At 42.6% G+C, this 18,524-nt stretch overlaps 1 protein-coding gene across 4 annotated transcripts in view; it reads right to left on the bottom strand.

Annotated features, from left to right (window-relative positions):
- The window catches only part of CNOT10 (CCR4-NOT transcription complex subunit 10), a 136,052-nt gene that overhangs the window by 1,525 nt on the left and 116,003 nt on the right, over window positions 1-18,524 (bottom strand). For all 4 annotated transcript variants that reach the window (XM_077268972.1, XM_077268974.1, XM_077268973.1 and 1 more), the window contains 4 exons: window positions 13,270-13,400; window positions 11,590-11,625; window positions 7,399-7,526; window positions 5,813-5,888 (listed from right to left, as the gene is read on the bottom strand). In XM_077268972.1, the coding sequence (XP_077125087.1) occupies window positions 5,813-5,888; window positions 7,399-7,526; window positions 11,590-11,625; window positions 13,270-13,400 (371 nt within the window). The remainder of the gene's footprint in view (window positions 1-5,812; window positions 5,889-7,398; window positions 7,527-11,589; window positions 11,626-13,269; window positions 13,401-18,524) is intronic.

The following is an 18,524-nucleotide window of genomic DNA, read 5'->3' as shown; positions in this document are numbered from 1 at the left end:
ATAATAGCTGTGCAAAAACTAGCAAAATCCATGAAGGCTTAAATGGCATGGCAGGAAAGGTGTATCCAGCATAGAAAAGCGTACCAAATAATAAGTGAGACACTAGAAATCACAAAGATGAACAAATACATATACACAGATAAGTGTCTCAATAATGGTACAAAAAATATATATATAACCTGCGGAGAGGGGAAGAGGGGGAGGGGGAGCTGGATATGTGAAGGCTCACACCATCAACCCCAGAAACACAACCCCCATAAATACCGCCCACGGTCTGAAGCCAAGGAGAATTGTTAATGGGGAAGCATGAGTGTGGGATAGGCTCCCACGCGTATCGCCGCCAAAATAGCGGCTTCCTCAGGGAAAGAAAGTTGTGATCTCCGCAGGTTATATATATATTTTTTGTACCATTATTGAGACACTTATCTGTGTATATGTATTTGTTCATCTTTGTGATTTCTAGTGTCTCACTTATTATTTGGTACGCTTTTCTATGCTGGATACACCTTTCCTGCCATGCCATTTAAGCCTTCATGGATTTTGCTAGTTTTTGCACAGCTATTATGCACCTTATCAGGGGGATGTATGGTATTGCAATACTGCTCTGTGTGATTTCTATCTCTGCAGTCAGGTCATCATAATCATCTTATTGTGGGAAGCATCTGTTTTGTGGGCTGTCATTTTCCGTATCATGGGATATGACATACATATATATATATATAGGCATTGTGTTTGCATATTTGCATTTTTTAAGTGTTTTTAAGCTCTTTTGTGTTGTGTTGTTTATGTGCACATGTGTGCGTATTTTGTGGTTTGTGTCAGTTTAATAAAAACCTTTTTACACCATCATTCACATAGAGGTGTTCCTACTTATATGGGCATGATCTTTTCTTCTCTTTTTCTCGATCACAGTATAAAGGGGGCGATGAGGGAGGGTTCATTGGCGCATACATTACACACATTGGTGTGACAATAATGTGACAGGAGGGATCTCACTAACTCTGGGAATAAGCTGCTGCAGGAGCTCAGTCTGATCAGCCACACAGTATGAAGAGAACACTGGTGTTGACCCTTTCACGGCCATCCTCTGTTCTCCAAATGACTATACTCTGATATCAGGGCAGCTAAAGGCAGGCAGGTAGACTGGTAAAATTGCAAGGTTTGGAAGCCACTTGCATGCAAGTTTTGGTTTCTACAAGAATGAAAACAAATCCCCTAAAAAGTGATTTTCCAAATTATTTTTGTTGAAAAAAATTAGAAAAAATAAAAAATAAATGGAAGTTCAGTTGCCCTTTCAAGAAATGAAAACAGAGTAAGGCTAGGGTCACATTGCGTTATGTGGCCGCGTTTAACGGACTACGTTACACCGCGGCATAACACGGTGTTAACGTAGTCCGTTAACGCCGCCATAGCCTGTAATGGTGAGCGCGTCGCTAGCGCCCGCCCACATTGGGCGTGCGCTAGCGATGTCGCGTCATTTGAGTGACGGACCTCGGACGCTGCTTGCAGCGTCCGCGGCGCGCCTGAGGTCCGTTCCTCGCTAGTGCAGATCGGGGATCTGCGCTAGCGGGGACACCGAACGCGGACCCTAGGGAAGCATTGCGTTAGCGCAACCCGCTAGCGCTATGCGCTAAACGGATTGCCCTAACGCAATGTGAACCTAGCCTAAGACTTTCAGTAAATGGGTCCTGGTTTGTTTATGCAACTCTTGGCAATTCCATGGTAGTTTAACCCCTTAACAACTGCCGATACACATTAAAACGGCTGCCATTAGGGGCTCTATTCCCTCATTGCCTTTTTAAAACGGTGATTGGGAAAAAGGTTTCAGTGTCTCCCAGCTTTGAAAAATCTACAGGGTTTCCACTACCAAAGCTGAAAACCCAGACAACATGATCACGATTTTTCCGGTCGCCAATCACGTGATTGCCGCTATTCAATGAATAACTATAATCACATAAAAAAAGTGTGCCAGATATTAAAAACATGTATCTCTCTTCTGACAAGATATACATGTCAGGGGAGAGAGAGATGAGGTCATCAAGTCCTTCCAGCACCGTTCCCTGGCCCTCCGCCTCCTCTTCCTGAAGAAAAAGAATGGCGGACATATGTGCAGGGCGCCCGCCGAGATCTGTTGGCACCCAGAAACAGCAGGGATTTTTCCTATTGATTAATTTTGATAGACCCCATCACAGTGATCAAAAGCCAATAATCAGTATGTCATCCACCAGTGCTACCCCATTAGTTAAGATTCCATTTTTTTATTTTATGTTTTATTTCTTTCATTCTTTCCCATTAGCACAACTTCAACCCTAAGTTTGGGGTGTCTTTAAAAAACATGCTACTACTTGAGTTTGCATCGGGGTTGCTCGAGCACCAGCGATACTTTGTGCATACTGGAGCACCCCGATGCAAAACTGGAGCAGCGAGCACTTGTGCTCAACACTAATGACGACATGTTCAATATGGCGACCTTATGTTATCAAATTCTGTCTAGGACCTTTGGGGTAAAAATCCTCTCTATACCCCTGTATAAAATCCTTGAGGAGTGTAGTTTCCAAAATGTTGTCACGTGTGTGTGTGTGTGTGTGTGTGTGTGTGTGTGTGTGTGTGTGTGTGTGTGTGTGTGTGTGTGTGTGTGTGTGTGTGTGTGTGTGGGGGGGGGGTTGTTTATACTGTTTAGGGACATCTGGGGCTCTCCAAATGCAACATGGTGTCGCTATTGATTCCAGCCATTTTTGTGTTCAAAAAGTCAAATAGCGCTCCTTCCCTTCCAAGTCCTACCATGCGTCTAAACAGTAGTTTTCCCCTACATATGGGGTATTGGCATGCTCAGGAGAAAATGGACCCCAACATTTGTTGTGCAATTTCTCCTGTTATCCTGGTGAAAGTAAAAAAAAAAAATTGGGGCTAAAGCAACATTTTTGTAAAAAAAAAAAAGTTAAATATTAATTTTTTCCTTACACGGTCTATTAATTCCTGTGAAGCACCTGAAGGGTTAATAAACTTCTTGAATGTGGTTTTGAGGAGTGCAGTTTTTAGAATGGTGTCACTTTTGGTTATTTTCTATCATTCAGACCCCTCAAAGTGACTTCAAATGTGATGTGGTCCCTAAAAAGAATGGTTTTGTAAATTTTGCTGGAAAATTGAGAAATCGCTGGTCAACTTTGAACCCTTATAACTTCCTAACAAAACAAAAAAATTCAAAAATTGTCCTGATGTAAAGTAGAAATGTGGGAAATGTTATTTATTAACTATTTTGTGTGGTATAATCTGATTTAAAAGCATCAAAATTGAAAGTTTGAAAATAGCAACATTTTTAAATTTTTTTGTCAAATATTCAATATTTTCATAAATATACGCAAATCATATGGACCACAATTTATCACTATCAAAGTAAAATATAGTGTTTTTTTGTGCTATCTCAGAATCACTGGGATTTGTTGACGTGTTCCAGAGTTACCTCAAAGTGAAAAATTTGGCCTGTTCATTAAGGTGAAACTTAGCTATGTCACTAAGGGGTTAAAGGTAATATTCACCAATAATTTATCTTCTGTCCATTTGGGTCAGGGTCTGCTAGCTGGAATATCAACATAACCTTCAAACAAAGGGACCACCGCACACGTTTCAGCACAGAAGCCGTTTTGGAAATTTACAGAGATTTCAGACACAAGAAATCTAGGATTTCGACTAACGCAAAAAGTCCAAGAGACTCCAAAGGTGTTTGGATACAGAAAACCATGGCCCCTTTGTTTGAGGTGCTGCAAGGGCTCCATTTCACAGATCCTCACTGACCTTAAATTGTGCTATATCCATGGTGTATATCGAAGTCTGTCAGAACTTTAGGTATATCTACAGTTTACAAAGTTTATATACTCAAGGGTTTTGCACTCTCTCTAAAGAAATACATACAGGCCATATGTGACCGTACAAATAATTACAAGGAAGATATAGTTATGGGTGACCTTAAAAGTCAAAAATTGCAAAAATTATATAGCTAGTAACTTTAATGCCAAAGCAGAAAAAGTGTCATGCTCCAACGCCTTATACAATGCCCCATAATAGTATTGAAAGCTAATGATACGGCAGCCTAAAAAAATAAATATTTAAAGGGGCTGTCCACAACTGACAGCAGGGGGTAATATCCCGCGATGTATATCCCTCTGCCGTTGCCGGGAGAGAGGTCACTTAAGTTAATTCTCTTGCCTGCAACGCTGTGTGAGAAAACTCCCACGCAGCATTGCCGTAAAGCGAGAGAATGAACTAAGGTAACCTCTTCAGTGATGCACTGCAGGAGCCATTATCTCGGCATGCCTTCAAACCATTGCGCTTTTGTCGTACTCATGGGTACCAGATAGACTTATTTTAGGTTTACTTAGTGGTATCTCAGCCAATTGCTGCACTTTTCATTTGTCTATTACATACGGCCACAGACGGAATTGGTAACTGCTGATCGACGGGGGTGCCGGAGGAAGGATACTAAGGATAGGTCGTCAATATCATGACATGACAAAATCATTAGTAGCGTCAATGATCAGTGATCTCTGGCAGTGGAAAAGAGCTGTGTGAATTACCAGATCTCACGGGATCCCAGGCTCATCTTGTGATTTGCGGTGCTGGTGAGTTGTCAACTGTGTGCCGCACAGATCACATGTCGCCCAAGCCAGGAAATTTGTAGAGCTCATGTCCACAGCCACAGAGCACGGACGTGGGCCATGGATCGGATCTCTACCGGTAAGCTGTGTATTTGAACCATAGTGAATGCAGCCCAACCACTAGACTTTTAATATGCATCAATTTTTTAAGTTTTTCTTGATTTTTGCTTCCAGACATTTAATAAGAAACCAAATTGTTTACTTCCAAACAATAAATGGAATAATTTTGTCCTGGTCATATAATGATTGTGCACGACTGAAACACAAAAGCTTATTACTTTGCACAGTAAAGCATCTACGTGATCATCACACGATCAGGGGAGATGTATATCCCACAGGAAATAAAAAAAAACTAAAAAGAAAAAATGGTTTATTTGGCATGGCAGGAAGCAGAGGTCTCAAGATTGTATATTGGAAAAGTATATAGCCTTCACTATGTGCAAAGTCATATTCATTTGCTCAACCTGAAATTTCCCTTCATGTATGAAGGGACATGAAGAGCCAGAAGCACAGACCATGAGCTGCTGCGTATGTAGAACTGCTGGGAAATGACATACATTTACCAACTGTGAAAGCTGCGGGATGTGCTAATAAGTGTCATGTTTGGGATCCTACTCCAACAGATAGAAATCGGAGAATATGGCCAAACTCAATGGAGAAACGTGAAATGGATTGTTAGATGCACACATGGCTGATGTATGTTACTAGGGAATTAAGTGTGGCTCCAGTGCTAGCCTGAACGCCCGATATATACAAACTGTACATGACTGAGGCTCCCATTATTAGGCTATGCGCACACGGTACGCTTTTACAGCAAAACAAAATCTGCTGCAAATACTGATGTGTTTGCAGGAAAAAATTCAGTGCCTTTCTGATGCAATTTTCCCCATTCATTAAAAGGGGTGAAAATTGCTGCAAAGACGCTGAAGGAATTGACACGCACAGATATGAAACTGCTTCAAGTCTGCAAGGAAAAAAAACGAGCAACATATGCATGAGATTTCATCCACTTTGCTAGCCTAGTGGAATGCTGTGTTTTGGGGGAACATAGCCTTATTGCTGCTGGTACCTTTGTGATTGCTTGATTCCACCACAGAACTGCAATCAGACATTTCCCGAATTACTACTCTATGTAACACACACAAAAGGGGGATTATTACCGTTCTGTAGTTCTAGATAGACTGCCAGAAGTATTGCCTCTGGTGGGATTTCCTTGGGATGGATCATGGATGCAGCCTTGAAAATGGAAAACAAGTAATGGTAAGAACATAAAAGTCAAAGCAATTACCCAATGAATTATTAGACGGTAAGAGGCTAATCTCTGGATACATTCTTCTGAATGTGCAGCTGAAAGATGATCCGGGGCCAGGCTCATCTTGAGATTTAATACTACTTCTTCTAGCTCTAATTGCTGTGACGACTCCCTGTGGGCTCAACACCATCAGATACCGTCTACATTACCCCTTCAGAGCACTTAGCCCTCCCTGGCTGAAATAATCAGCTACCATTATAACACACGCAAAGGAAAAACAACTGATCCCACAGAGAAACCAGTGTACGGAGGACAAATAAATCAAGACCTTAATGAAACGCTCTTCTTTAATTTGCATGTATAATTACAAGGCGCGATAGTGAGTACACACCGGATCCAATGCCCTTAAAAAACGGATCTGTTCCTGCCGACCTATAACTCTGCCCAAGTACAAAAAGTGCCACACACTGTATGTTACCTTAATTACAAGAGAATGGGTGAATTTAGGAGGTAAAGGGAGAAAAAAAAATCAATACTGCCAATAAGATGGAGGCTGCTGGAAAGAAGCACCGCAGAACCTAAAGCAGTATGTTTAGTAAACCTTGCAAGAGGGCGCCGCGCCAAACAGAGTACCCTGTGCTAATGGCAGATTCCCAAAAAAGTTTGAACACAGGACATTATTTGGTGGGGAACTACATGGCGCTAGTAACACAAGTGTTTTTTCAACAGAAGCTATGTGAATATTTATTTACGACTGGCACATAGGTAAAATCAGACGGTTCAGGGAAGCAGCATCTGTGTGTAACTGGAAAGAATTCATGATGGATGACAGTTCATGTATAGGTAAATGCAGCCAGCTTCCCAATATATCTGCCGGCGAAAGTTCAGGAGGCCCTCATACACAATGGACTGTCATCCGAGCACGTCTATATCAGCAGATTTGGCCGACATAAGTCTCATGTGTTTGAGGGCCGTAATTGGCCTCCGACTTTACAACCCCATGAAAACCGATTACATGAAAGCTGCCTGGAGTAGAATGTCACACAAGTGACATGATACAGACCAGTTACCACGTACTACATGATACAGACCAATTACCACGTACTACATGATCAGAGTCCCCGAAGTGGAAGGGGAGGTCCAAGCAGGGGACCATTGCTCCCTATATTCCCTATTGCGCAAATGAAGAGAAAGCCATTCTGAAAAAAAAACAAAAAAAAACACCTTCATATCTATGGGAATTCCTATTACCAATGCAAACATAACAGGACTATTATCTCCTGGAGTGATGCAAGTGGCCTTCACGATCTGTAGTAATCTGCCTATTCAGACGTCTGCAAATGTTTGTGTCTATCCACTCGCTTTATTCAAATCTCGAAAGAAAAAAGGAAACTAGTATGTATGAAGATCTCACATTGTACAGTGGATATTGGCAACGTCTGCATTTCCAGTAGTGTCTGAGCAGTGAGATGAGACATCCGGTAATGTGCTTACCTGGTGAAGACATTTTCTTGCTTTATCATATTCACTCCTTAAACAGTACGCACTCCCGAGGTTAAAAAGCATCATGGTCCTAGCCGAGGTGACTGAACTGGGGTAGCACTGAGGCGTCTGCTTTCCCACTATAACAATGAAATACAGTATAGTGATCAGCAAAGAACAAAGGTTAACAACTATTATCGACGGTCCGTAATATTTAATTATTCCTTACGCGATTGGTCAGAAATAAGTATGGACAGCAACATGGGTGCGGGTATAAGCAGATCTTCCAAATTCAGGTTAAGGGTACATTCACACTTTTTTTTTTTTTTTTTAACATGGATTTTTTCTGGCTGAAAAATCCATGTTAATAATAATAAAAAAAATGTTGGTGTGATTTTTGACACTGTTCCTGTGCATGGGGCATTTTTTTGTTAATTCAGTGATACTTTGGAGCGTTTTATTTCCAGGCAGAAACATCTAAGGCTAGGTTCACATTGCGTTAGGGCAATCCGTTTAGCGCTAGCGGATTGCGCCAACGCAATGTATTTGTAGGGGCCGCGTTTAGGGGTCGCGCTAACGTCCCCGCTCTCGCAGATCCCAGATCTGCGAGAGTGGGGAACGGACCTCGGGCGCGCCGCGGACGCTGCAAGCAGCGTCCGAGGCGCGCCACAAAAGGACGGCACATCGCTAGCGCGAGCCGAAAAAGGCACGCGCCAGCGATGCGCTTCAGGCTGAAACAACATTGCTGTCAATGGGTGCGCTAACGGACCCGTTGCACGGCGTTAATTGCGACATTTTTGCTGTGCAACGCTGTCCGTTAGCGATCACCCACTAACGCAATGTGAACCTAGCCTAAGGGTACGTGTCCACTGTCCGGATTCACGGAGCTTTGGACGGAGCGGAAACCTCACTCCGCCCAAAGAACCGCTCCCTTCTGTACGTGCGGTGATTCCGGACGTGTTCATGTCCGTAAACGCAGGGCCGCTGGATGCGTCTTCCCACGCATAGTGGAGACGGGATTTCATAAAATCCCCTCCACTATGCTGTAACATCTGGACGCTACGGGTTGTATGCAGCGTTCAATCCGCAGCTAATCCGGATGTAATCCGGCCCGTGGACACATACCCTTAAGAGTTGACAACTTGCTTCTTTTTCCATACTAAAGAAGAAGAAAAAAATATAAAACACGCTGGAGACCCCTCCCCCCCAAAAAAAAAACAAAACAAAAAAAAACACTATGATATACAGAAGTGTTTTCTCTCACTGAAATCAATAAGATCATCAATTAAAGAATAAAAAAGACCTTTCACAACTTGACAAAACTGTGGCCTTGAGAACGTGACTAGTGGTCCATTTAAACAGCACAAACAACTGTTTGCCAAGTGTAAACAGGCTGCCCATCATCCCACAAATCCACAAGATGCTTGTTTGTCAGGTGGAATGATCTTTTGGTTTGCAGTCCATCATCCTGTGGTAATGTGACTTATGGCAGCCTTTGCACAGTGAACGATCTATTAAAGGTCATTGGGGGCATCTGGAGCAGGGCAGGATGGCTTGTTGCCGGTTGGCTGTTTAGCACTGTGCATCAGGCAGGGTAAACACACCTTCAGAATGGCTTCGGTGACTTTGGATCACATCACGGGTGCGCCGATGGGCTCATTGAATGATGCTCCCCCATGGCGGCACATGTTAAATTTTGCTGCTCAGAGTTTGACAGCGGCATTTAAACAGGTTAGCAATCGTTGGTGGAGCTCCGCTCATCCACAATTGTTAAAGGCAGGTCCTGGCTGTAATACACAACCATGATCTGCCGGGTATATGTATACATGTGTTCAGCGGATGTCGTGATGGGGTTACACTAAGTTTTCTCTGCATCATGCATCCAGGCTCAGCATCACGCTGCTCGTTACTTGGGCAGCACAAGTTCGTCGACAGGTTCTCTTTAAAGGGGGCGGCCTAGTTATGGAATTGTTATTGCAATTATTTCCATTCCAAAAGCACGTTAGCGTTAGGAGAGCTGCTTTCTGCAGTATAGCTTGTAATTGCACAATCACAATTTTTAATACTATTGATGACTGGAGATGGGAACTGAAACCAGAAATTCCACCAGTTTTACATTTCTAAATATTATGCCATTCACAATATTTGTTTGCTAGTACAATCATAATGATACAAGTGTAACGGTCTGTATGACGGCTTCTTGGCTTTTAACCCCTTCATGACCTCCGCCGTACTATTACTGCGGAGGTCGGATCCCCCGCTTTGGTGTGGGCTCCGGCGCTGAGCCCACCTCAAAGCCAGGACATGTCAGCTGTTTTGAACAGCTGACATGTGCCCGCAATAGCGGCGGGTGAAATTGCGATTCACCCGCTGCTATTAACTAGTTAAATGCCGCTGTCAAATGCTGACAGCGGTATTTAACCGACGCTTTTGGCCATCGGGCCGGAAATGAGCGCATTGCTGACCCCTGTCACATGATTGGGGGTCAGCGATGCGTCTGCATAGTAATGATAGAGGTCCTTGAGACCTCTATGGTTACTGATGCCGGATTGCTGTGAGTGCCATCCTGTGGTCGGCGCTCATAGCAAGCCTGTTATTAAGCTACATAGCAGCGATCTGATGATCGCTGAGTTGTAGCAGAGCCGATCGAGTTGTGCCAGCTTCTAGCCTCCCATGGAGGCTATTGAAGCATGGCAAAAAAAACCATGAAAAAAATATAAAAGTTTAAAATCACCCCCCTTTAGCCCCATTCAAAATTAAAAAGAAAATATAAAATCAAACCTACATATATTTGGTATCGCCACGTTCAGAATCACCCGATCAATAAAAAAAAAAGGATTAACCTGATCGCTAAACAGCGTAGCGAGAAAAAAAATTTGAAACTCCGGAATTACATTTTTTGCTCGCCGCGACATTGCATTAAAATGCAATAACGGGCGATCAAAAGATCGTATCTGCACCAAAATGGTAAAATTAAAAACGCCAGCTCGGCATGCAAAAAATAAGCCCTCACTTGACCCCAGATCACGAAAAATGGTGACGCTACGGGTATCGGAAAATTGCGCATTTTTTTTTTCATTTCATTAATTTTTTCATTTTTTAAGCAAAGTTTGGAATTTATTTTTACCATTTAGATAAAACATGACCTAGACATGTTTGGTGTCTATGAACTCGTAATGACCTGGAGAATCAGAATGGCAGGTCAGTTTTAGCATTTAGTGAACCTAGCAAAAAAGCCAAACAAAAAACAATTGTGGGATTGCACTTTTTTTTGCAATTTCACCGCACTTGGAATTTTTTTCCCCATTTTCTAGTACACGACATGCTAAAACCAATGATGTCGTTCAAAAGTACAACTCGTCCTGCAAAAAACAAGCCCTCACATGGTCATATTGACGGAAAAATAAAAAAAGTTATGGCTCTGGGAAGGAGGGGAGTGAAAAACGAGAACGCAAAAACGGAAAAGGGCAAGGTCGTGAAGGGGTTTGCATATAATAACTTTACATCGCACCAGTTTTTTGTTTTTTTTTACAACTAGTTATTTTTATTTAAAAGAGGAAAAGAGGACAAGTCCCCAGGTCAAGCGGGGCCAGTTTTCACTTATTTTATTCCCGCAGCTCCCTGGAGTATTAGGATTTATGTTTTCTGTAAATCCGTCACATGATCGTAGCGATATTAGAGAGATGGAATTTTGTTTTTTTAGTGCTACATTTATTTATTTTATCAAGAGGGCGTTGCTCACAAGGTAATTATGCAAAGCAGCCTAAAGACCCCCCCAGAGAATCCTGTGAGCCACGTCCCTTGGTAAAGATCATAACAATTAGCACTAAATAAAAAGGCCCATATCTGTAGAACTGTATGGCCGATTTAAGGGAAAAAAAAGCCAATCCTGACCACTTTTGTCCTGGTGACAGGTTCTCTAACATTTTTTGCAACGATATAGTTTCAAATTTGGGTAATTATTACTCCGTCCAGTCTCAATTTATTGTATTTGACCACGTCCATGTGGAAGATCTTGGCCTTATACAAGGGTCATTCCATTGTAGTTATAAGTTTGAGGCCTTTTTACGGCTTTCACGGTGAACTGAATTTTTCCAATGTATTAATAAATAAATAATAACTAAATCTTATAAACACTGTATACTGGTGCCAATCTTTTTTTTTTTTTTTTTTTATTTCATATGCTTGACCAAAATGGATTACCAGATTCCATAGGTTCATTATCTCCTTTATCAGAGGCTGCAAAAATAGAAAAAAAAAATATGAGGTCAGACAAAAAAAATAAATAAAAATAGGGTTAGTGACAAAATTTAATTAGAAAACAATAAGTCATGCATTATAAACAATTGTTAAAAAAAAATTTTCTCCATGATATTGTTGGCCTGAAGGCCTTCTCCGATCAGCATTACCCGCTCAGCACTGGCTGGATACATGGTGTAAGGAGAAGATCAGCACCATTACATCCCACTGCTTAGTGGCTGCTGTTGGGTTCGGCAGTCCAGTTCCTCCCCAAATATAAAGGAGCTGAACCGAAGTAACCAGTAGCGCCCATTGTGGCGTGTGACGGAGCAGTGCAGTTCTGCGCTGTACACACCTGATCGGTAGCAGGGCTGGGAGTTAGACCCATAGTGATCTGATTACCTCTCCTAAGGATAGATTATTAACACGATACCCTTTAATATTTGGAAGGAATCAAACTACTAGTAACCAGTTATTTTCTATGGCACAAAAAGTGTTACCCTTTACTGATATACATGCAAAGAAGAAGGGGAAAAAAAGTTTAACATCTATTTTTTATTTATCCAATAATAAATAATTCACACTGATATTCCCAAAAACAGAGTAATTTCCCCAAACACCTGGAGTAATTCACACCAGTATCCAGATCAATCTGTAGTTTCCACCAATATCCAAGTGTGCACAAAGACGTGAATAACCAATGGTAGTATGAGAGGAAGCAGACAGTTGTTCATGAACATGTAATACAGCTGGTAGGTGCCGCTTCTTGCACCCCCACAGATCACATATTGACGATCTATCCTGAGGATAGGTCATCAATATTAAAGTCCCAGATAACCCCTTTAAAGGTTGTTATTTTCTTTCACTTCTAGCATGCTTGCCTGGGACCTTTTTTTTGACAATTACTTGTATGATTTTGTTACCACTACTTATATAGCACTAATATACAACATTTGATGCAGTTGAATGGAGAATTCACTCACACCAATTCCCGTATATGATGAAGCATGCATTCTTTCCGGGGTAAATTTCATAGAAAGCCAATTAAACCCATTCGTGTTTATTAGAGCGGAGAAAAAGATGTCATACCCATGCAAATAAAGAACATAAAAACTCCTGGTTGTATTAAAACTCAAGAGCCGTGAGGTTAAGAGAGACGGAAATGCCTTTTTTACCTATTCTCCGAACTCTTACATTGCTTTATTAGATTTCTATTTCATTATATTTGCTAGTTTCATCAAAAGAGCTAACAGCTAAGATTTGGATAACCATAAATTAAACTAAAAATCTCTCATTGTTGATGTTGAGCAGATTATAACCATGTACCAAGGAAGCAACCCCTCCGGTAGCCCACCCTCGGAGTACACTAGGATACTGTACATTATGATTGTGTCGTGCAAAAACAGGGCTAATTAGTCTGCAGTCTTCTCCTAGCAGAGCACATAACGAGCAGAAGCATTGGAAAGGTTAGGCTACAAATAAATGAGTCACTGCATTAAGTATTCACGGACTGTCTGAACATACTGGGCCAATAAATTATGAAGCAGTGGGGCTGGAAATGTGTGTGTGAGCACATGTGTGCATTACTGCTTCCATCAGAGCAGCACATAAAAGAGGATTTTAGTCAAGTGTGGTTTCATTAACCTTGCTCCTGTTCATGGGATGAAACCCCAAGGGACACATCTGTGACGTTTTCTGGGTTCAAGTGAGTGATGGCATCCGAGATCCTGTCCAGTGAGATAAGTGCTTCGGCAGCATACAAGTGCCCCAAGAACCTGGCAAGAAACGGCGAAAACAAAGACAAGTCAGGGCCCAGAAACTGGTCACAGAAATTTACACCCATATTGTACGAATGCCAAATATAACCAACGTGGTGACTTAACTCCTTTAGTGTCACAGGGGTCAGAGAAATAACATTTTATTGCACTTATTATTTCATTAATGTCCTTGTTGGAAACTATCTGTATATGAGGACATTTAATAAATTAACTTGTTTATGTTACTGTAATTTTAATAATAGTTGTAATTGTTTATTTTCATGAGGAAGAAGATAAAATGTAAATATATGCCAAGTCAAAAAGGTCTCTTGCCCAACAAATTAGGATTGGTAGGGCTATGGCGCAGGCCTTGGCTTACAGAGTCCTGCGTTGAGCAGGGAGTTGGACACGATGACCCTGGAGGTCCCTTCAATTCTACCATTCCATGATTCTACTTGAAAGTATTTTGGAATGTCTCATGGATTTACTCTTTTCTCCCCCTTTGCCTCAGCCAAATTCATGGCGCTGCCACTACAGCAGAGAGGCCTTCTTGGCTTTTTGTAAGCACTCTCAGTTGGGCTGGGTATGTGTCTCCATGCTCAGGAAGCTGTCCATTCAGAAGTTCATACGCCATATAGCTTCTGGTTAGGACGTAAGAATATGTTTGATGTAACAGCTGAAGATTCTTCTATTCTCTAATTTCACATTACACTGGAAAGGTTACTACAGTCTTTTCCATAAATACTCAATCTCTTCATCTCTTGTGATCGACATTTCTAATTTAATATTTTTAACTCAATTCTGTTTAAAATATATCTGCAAGCTTCTATTCCTAATTTAATGACATGGCCACATACATCGCTGCATAATGTAAACGCCCATTTAAAACAGGACTTTAATTGATGACTATTAGTTCCTGATTATTACCCCAAGGAAACATGTCTGGAGGTCAAATGACACAATACAGTATTATGCAAAAGTTAGGCTGGGGTGGAAAAATGCTGCAAAGTAAGCGTAATCTCAAATAGACAAGTGCTAATAGTTTTATCAATTGACACAATGCAATGTAAACGAACAGAAGAGAAATCAAAATCAATAATTGACGTGACTCTCCTTTGCCATAAAAACAGCAGCAATTCTTTTAGGTACACTTACACAAATTCCAAGATTTTGTAGGATTACAGGAAGGTGAATGAATAACCAAACCAAAGTGGCGATAATGATCACAATTTCCATATTTAGGTTGAAACAGCCATTAATACTGATGAGGAAACGAGCTCTGATAACGTCTCATCCGAGCACGCTTGGGTGTTATCCAAGCATCTGGGAGTGCTCGTACATTATGTTCGAGTCCCTGCAGCTGCATGACTTGTTGCTGTTAGGGCCCCTTCACACTGTGCAATCAAAGTCTGAATGAGCGTTCGATTTGTGACGTTTATCCGTCCTCGTTCCGAGGTTGCAAAGTGTGACATGGCGTTACGATTTGCGACGCAGCCCAGCATCGTACGATGTGAAAGAAAGAGCAGAACTTTCTTTCGTCGTAAATGTCTCGCTGTGGCGGTCGAAATCGTAGTATGTGACGGCGGTCATACGAGCTCGTAATGCGACTACGTGGGTTGGGCTTCCGCATACCTGTCTCCTGATTGGGCGTGACGTTTTAGCACGCCCATGCTGGTAATACGTCACGCTCGGAGTCGTAGGACTATGGCGGTGTGAAGGGTAGCGTACGATTGCGACGCGTGACGTTCACATCGCAACTACGTCAGAAAAAGCGTTAACATCGTAGAGTGTGACCGCTGGCTACGAGCTCGTACTGCGATGTCGAATATGACGCAAATGCGTCGTAATCGTAGCAGAATCGACCAGTGTGAAGGGGCCCTTACACAGCCTGAACATGTGAGGGTTGCCTGTTTGTTACGCAATCCTCGCATGTGTTCAGGCTGTCTAACACCTGCAAATCATGCAGCCGCAGGGACTCGAACATAATATACGAGCACTCCCAGATGCTCGAATAACACGTTATCATAGCACGTTCGCTCATAGTCATTAACAAATAATTGTGTATTAGGTTTAAAACTGGCTGAGAAAAGCCAAATTCTGCGCTACACCTGTGAGGTTGTGCAAGACTATTTCATATCACAGATCATACACCATGGCAAAACCAATACAGCGATAAGCGACAAGGCAGTTTTCTGCGCAGGATGAGGTTTCAAGATGTGCTGTTTAAGCTGTTTTGAAGATGCACCAAGAAATGGGCAGCATCGAGAACCACAGACATTGGTTGGCCAAAGAAATTTTGTGCCAATGATGTGACACATCATGCTTACTTCCAGGGCTGTGGAGTCAGTCGGTGGCCATTTTGGCGGAGTCAGAGTTGTTATAAAATGGACCGACTCCTAAAATATATAATAAATTGGTACAGTAGTACAATGCAGATTGTGCCATAAATTTGGGAAAGTTATGAAATGTCCAATAAATGTCTGTTCTGTTCCTGATCTAAGGATGTGGGCTTTTAGTTGAGATGAATCTATGCTGCACTTTATGTACATGCTCAGTAGTGACCAGTGCTGTGGAGATGAATCTGTGCGGCACTTTATGCACATGCTCAGTAGTGACCAGTGCTGTGGAGATGAATCTGTGCTGCACTTTATGCATATGCTCAGTAGTGAGGCAGTGCTGTGGAGATGAATCTATGCTGCACTTTATGCACATGCTCAGTAGTGAGGCAGTGCTGTAGAGATGAATTTGTGCTGCACTTTATGCACATGCTCAGTAGTGACCAGTGCTGTGGAGATGAATCTGTGCTGCACTTTATGCACATGCTCAGTAGTGACCAGTGCTGTGGAGATGAATCTGTGCTGCGCTTTATGCACATGCTCAGTGGTGACCAGTGCTGTGGAGATGAATCTGTGCTGAACTTTATGTACATGCTCAGTAGTGAGGCAGTGCTGTAGAGATGAATTTGTGCTGCACTTTACGTACATGCTCAGTAGTGACCAGTGCTGTGGAGATGAATCTGTGCTGCGCTTTACACACATGCTCAGTGGTGACCAGTGCTGTGGAGATGAATCTGTGCTGCACTTTAGGTACATGCTCTGTAGTGGGGCAGTGAAATTGAGGAGTCTTTGGTTTGGCTTACCAACTCCACAGCCCTGCTTAATTACCTTTGAAATCAGAAGATGTCCAGCAGTTCTTAAATGGCAGCAACCAGTGGGATCCAGATATACCTCTATCTACTAATCAGAGAAGACTGGCCAGAAATGATGGCCATGAAAGAATTACAGCCAAAAAGCCCTATTCTGGACTGATGAGTCAGATGCAAAGTATTTGGCTACAACACAGGATGGATTGTTTGAAGGCTGTAAAGCAGTACAATAATAAGTGTCTGCAAGCAACAGTGAAGCATGGTGGAGGTTCCTTGCAATTTTGAAACTGCATTTCAGCACATGAAGTAGGGGATTTGGTCAGGATTAATGGTGTCCTGGATGCTGAGAAATAGAGGCAGATACTTATCCATCATGTAATACCATTAGGGAGGCTTCTGATTGGCTTCAAATTTATTCTGCAGAAAGACAATAACCCCAAACACACAACCGACGTCCTCAACAACTTCAGCGTAAAGAAGAACAATGAGTCCTGGAAGTGATGAAATATCCCCCGCTGAGCCCTGATCTCAACATCAAGTCTGTCTGGGATTACATGAAGAGACAGAAGGATTTGCACCAGCTTCCTTCCACAGATCTGTGGTCAGTTCTTCAATATGTTTGTAACATTCTCCCTGCGGAGTTCCTTCAAAAATGGTGTGCAAGTGTGCCTACAAGTATTGATGCTTTTGTATTGTAAAGTAAGAGGTGGTCACACCAAATATTGATTTGATTTAGATTTCTCTTTTGTTCATTCGCTTTGCATCTTGTCAATTTATAAAAATAAACCAATACTACTTTTTTGAAAGCATTTTAACTTTCCAGCATTTTCCCACACCTGCCTAAAACTTTTGCACAGTACCATATGTCCAGTTTCAGAATACATGGTGCATTGAAAAGAGCCCGTGGCGGTGGCCATTTTCCTGAAGCCCTGGGACGCAGAGTAGTGAATCTGCGCACGCGCGGCCTCAGTAAGATGGCCGCCGCCACCGGAAAATACCGTAACTCACCAGCGCTGCTGCTCGCCATCAATACCGGGCCGCGGATTCACCTCAAATATGGATGGGACCTGCTCACGCCATACAGCTCACCATGCCACATCATGCCCGCACCTCTGTCGCCGCCACAATGCCGGTAAGCCCGCCGCCACCAGGAAAACCACCCAGAGCTCTGCTGCTCTCCTTCACTACTGCTGTGGCGTCACCTCAAATGTGGAAGGGACCCTGGCCGCTGCCACCTGAGGAAGTGACCGCACGTCTGCCACCGCCACAGCAACCTCCCCATAGCCACCAGGCCATGGCGTCGCCCACCTAAGCAGGATGGGACCCTGCTCAGGTGCACGCCGTTCCACCCACCGCACCTCAGCATCACCTCACCTCTGCCACCACCATGCCTCCTGTGACCCTGCTCTGCCACTGCCTGCCCTCAGGTAAGAGATCTTAAATTCGGACAATAAGACGGACCCCCATCTTATAAAAAATCTTTTTTTCTGCATTTTTCACCCCAAATTTGGGGTGCGTCTTATAGGACGGTGCGTCTTATATGCCAAAAAATACGGTACTTTAGATAGGTGCGCAGGACCAGTCCCCAAATGACTTTAGGGACCTTAAACTGCAGAGCAACAGAATTTCTTTTCTGCTGGTGAAGTCCTTTTCTCGCTGTAAACGGGGTTAGAAACTTTCCTGCGCAAAATCCATGGAAGAAAAATGCCAAAATACAACATTTATCCAAAGCAATTTGTCAAAGCCAAGACTAGTGCGGCCATGGCCATTCACAGGGGCAATTATTACCATAATGCACAGATTTCACAATCTCCGTCCTTTAAGCTGAAGCAAAACAATCATTTGCTAACAAAGCTGTCACTGTGGGACAGTCATAAAACCAAGTGAGGAAATTACCAGTTATGGTTCACCACTTCACACTTAAGGGTCACTCTGCCAGCCCTCCACACTCCCACCGCCTCCATTTCTTTAACTCTTTCAGTAACAGGCTCTCTACC

This window comes from Ranitomeya variabilis, chromosome 6, assembly GCF_051348905.1.
Source record: "Ranitomeya variabilis isolate aRanVar5 chromosome 6, aRanVar5.hap1, whole genome shotgun sequence".
NCBI lineage: Eukaryota > Metazoa > Chordata > Amphibia > Anura > Dendrobatidae > Ranitomeya > Ranitomeya variabilis.
The sequence above is the reverse complement of the archived record's forward strand: the minus strand, read 5'-3'. Positions and strand labels throughout refer to the sequence as shown.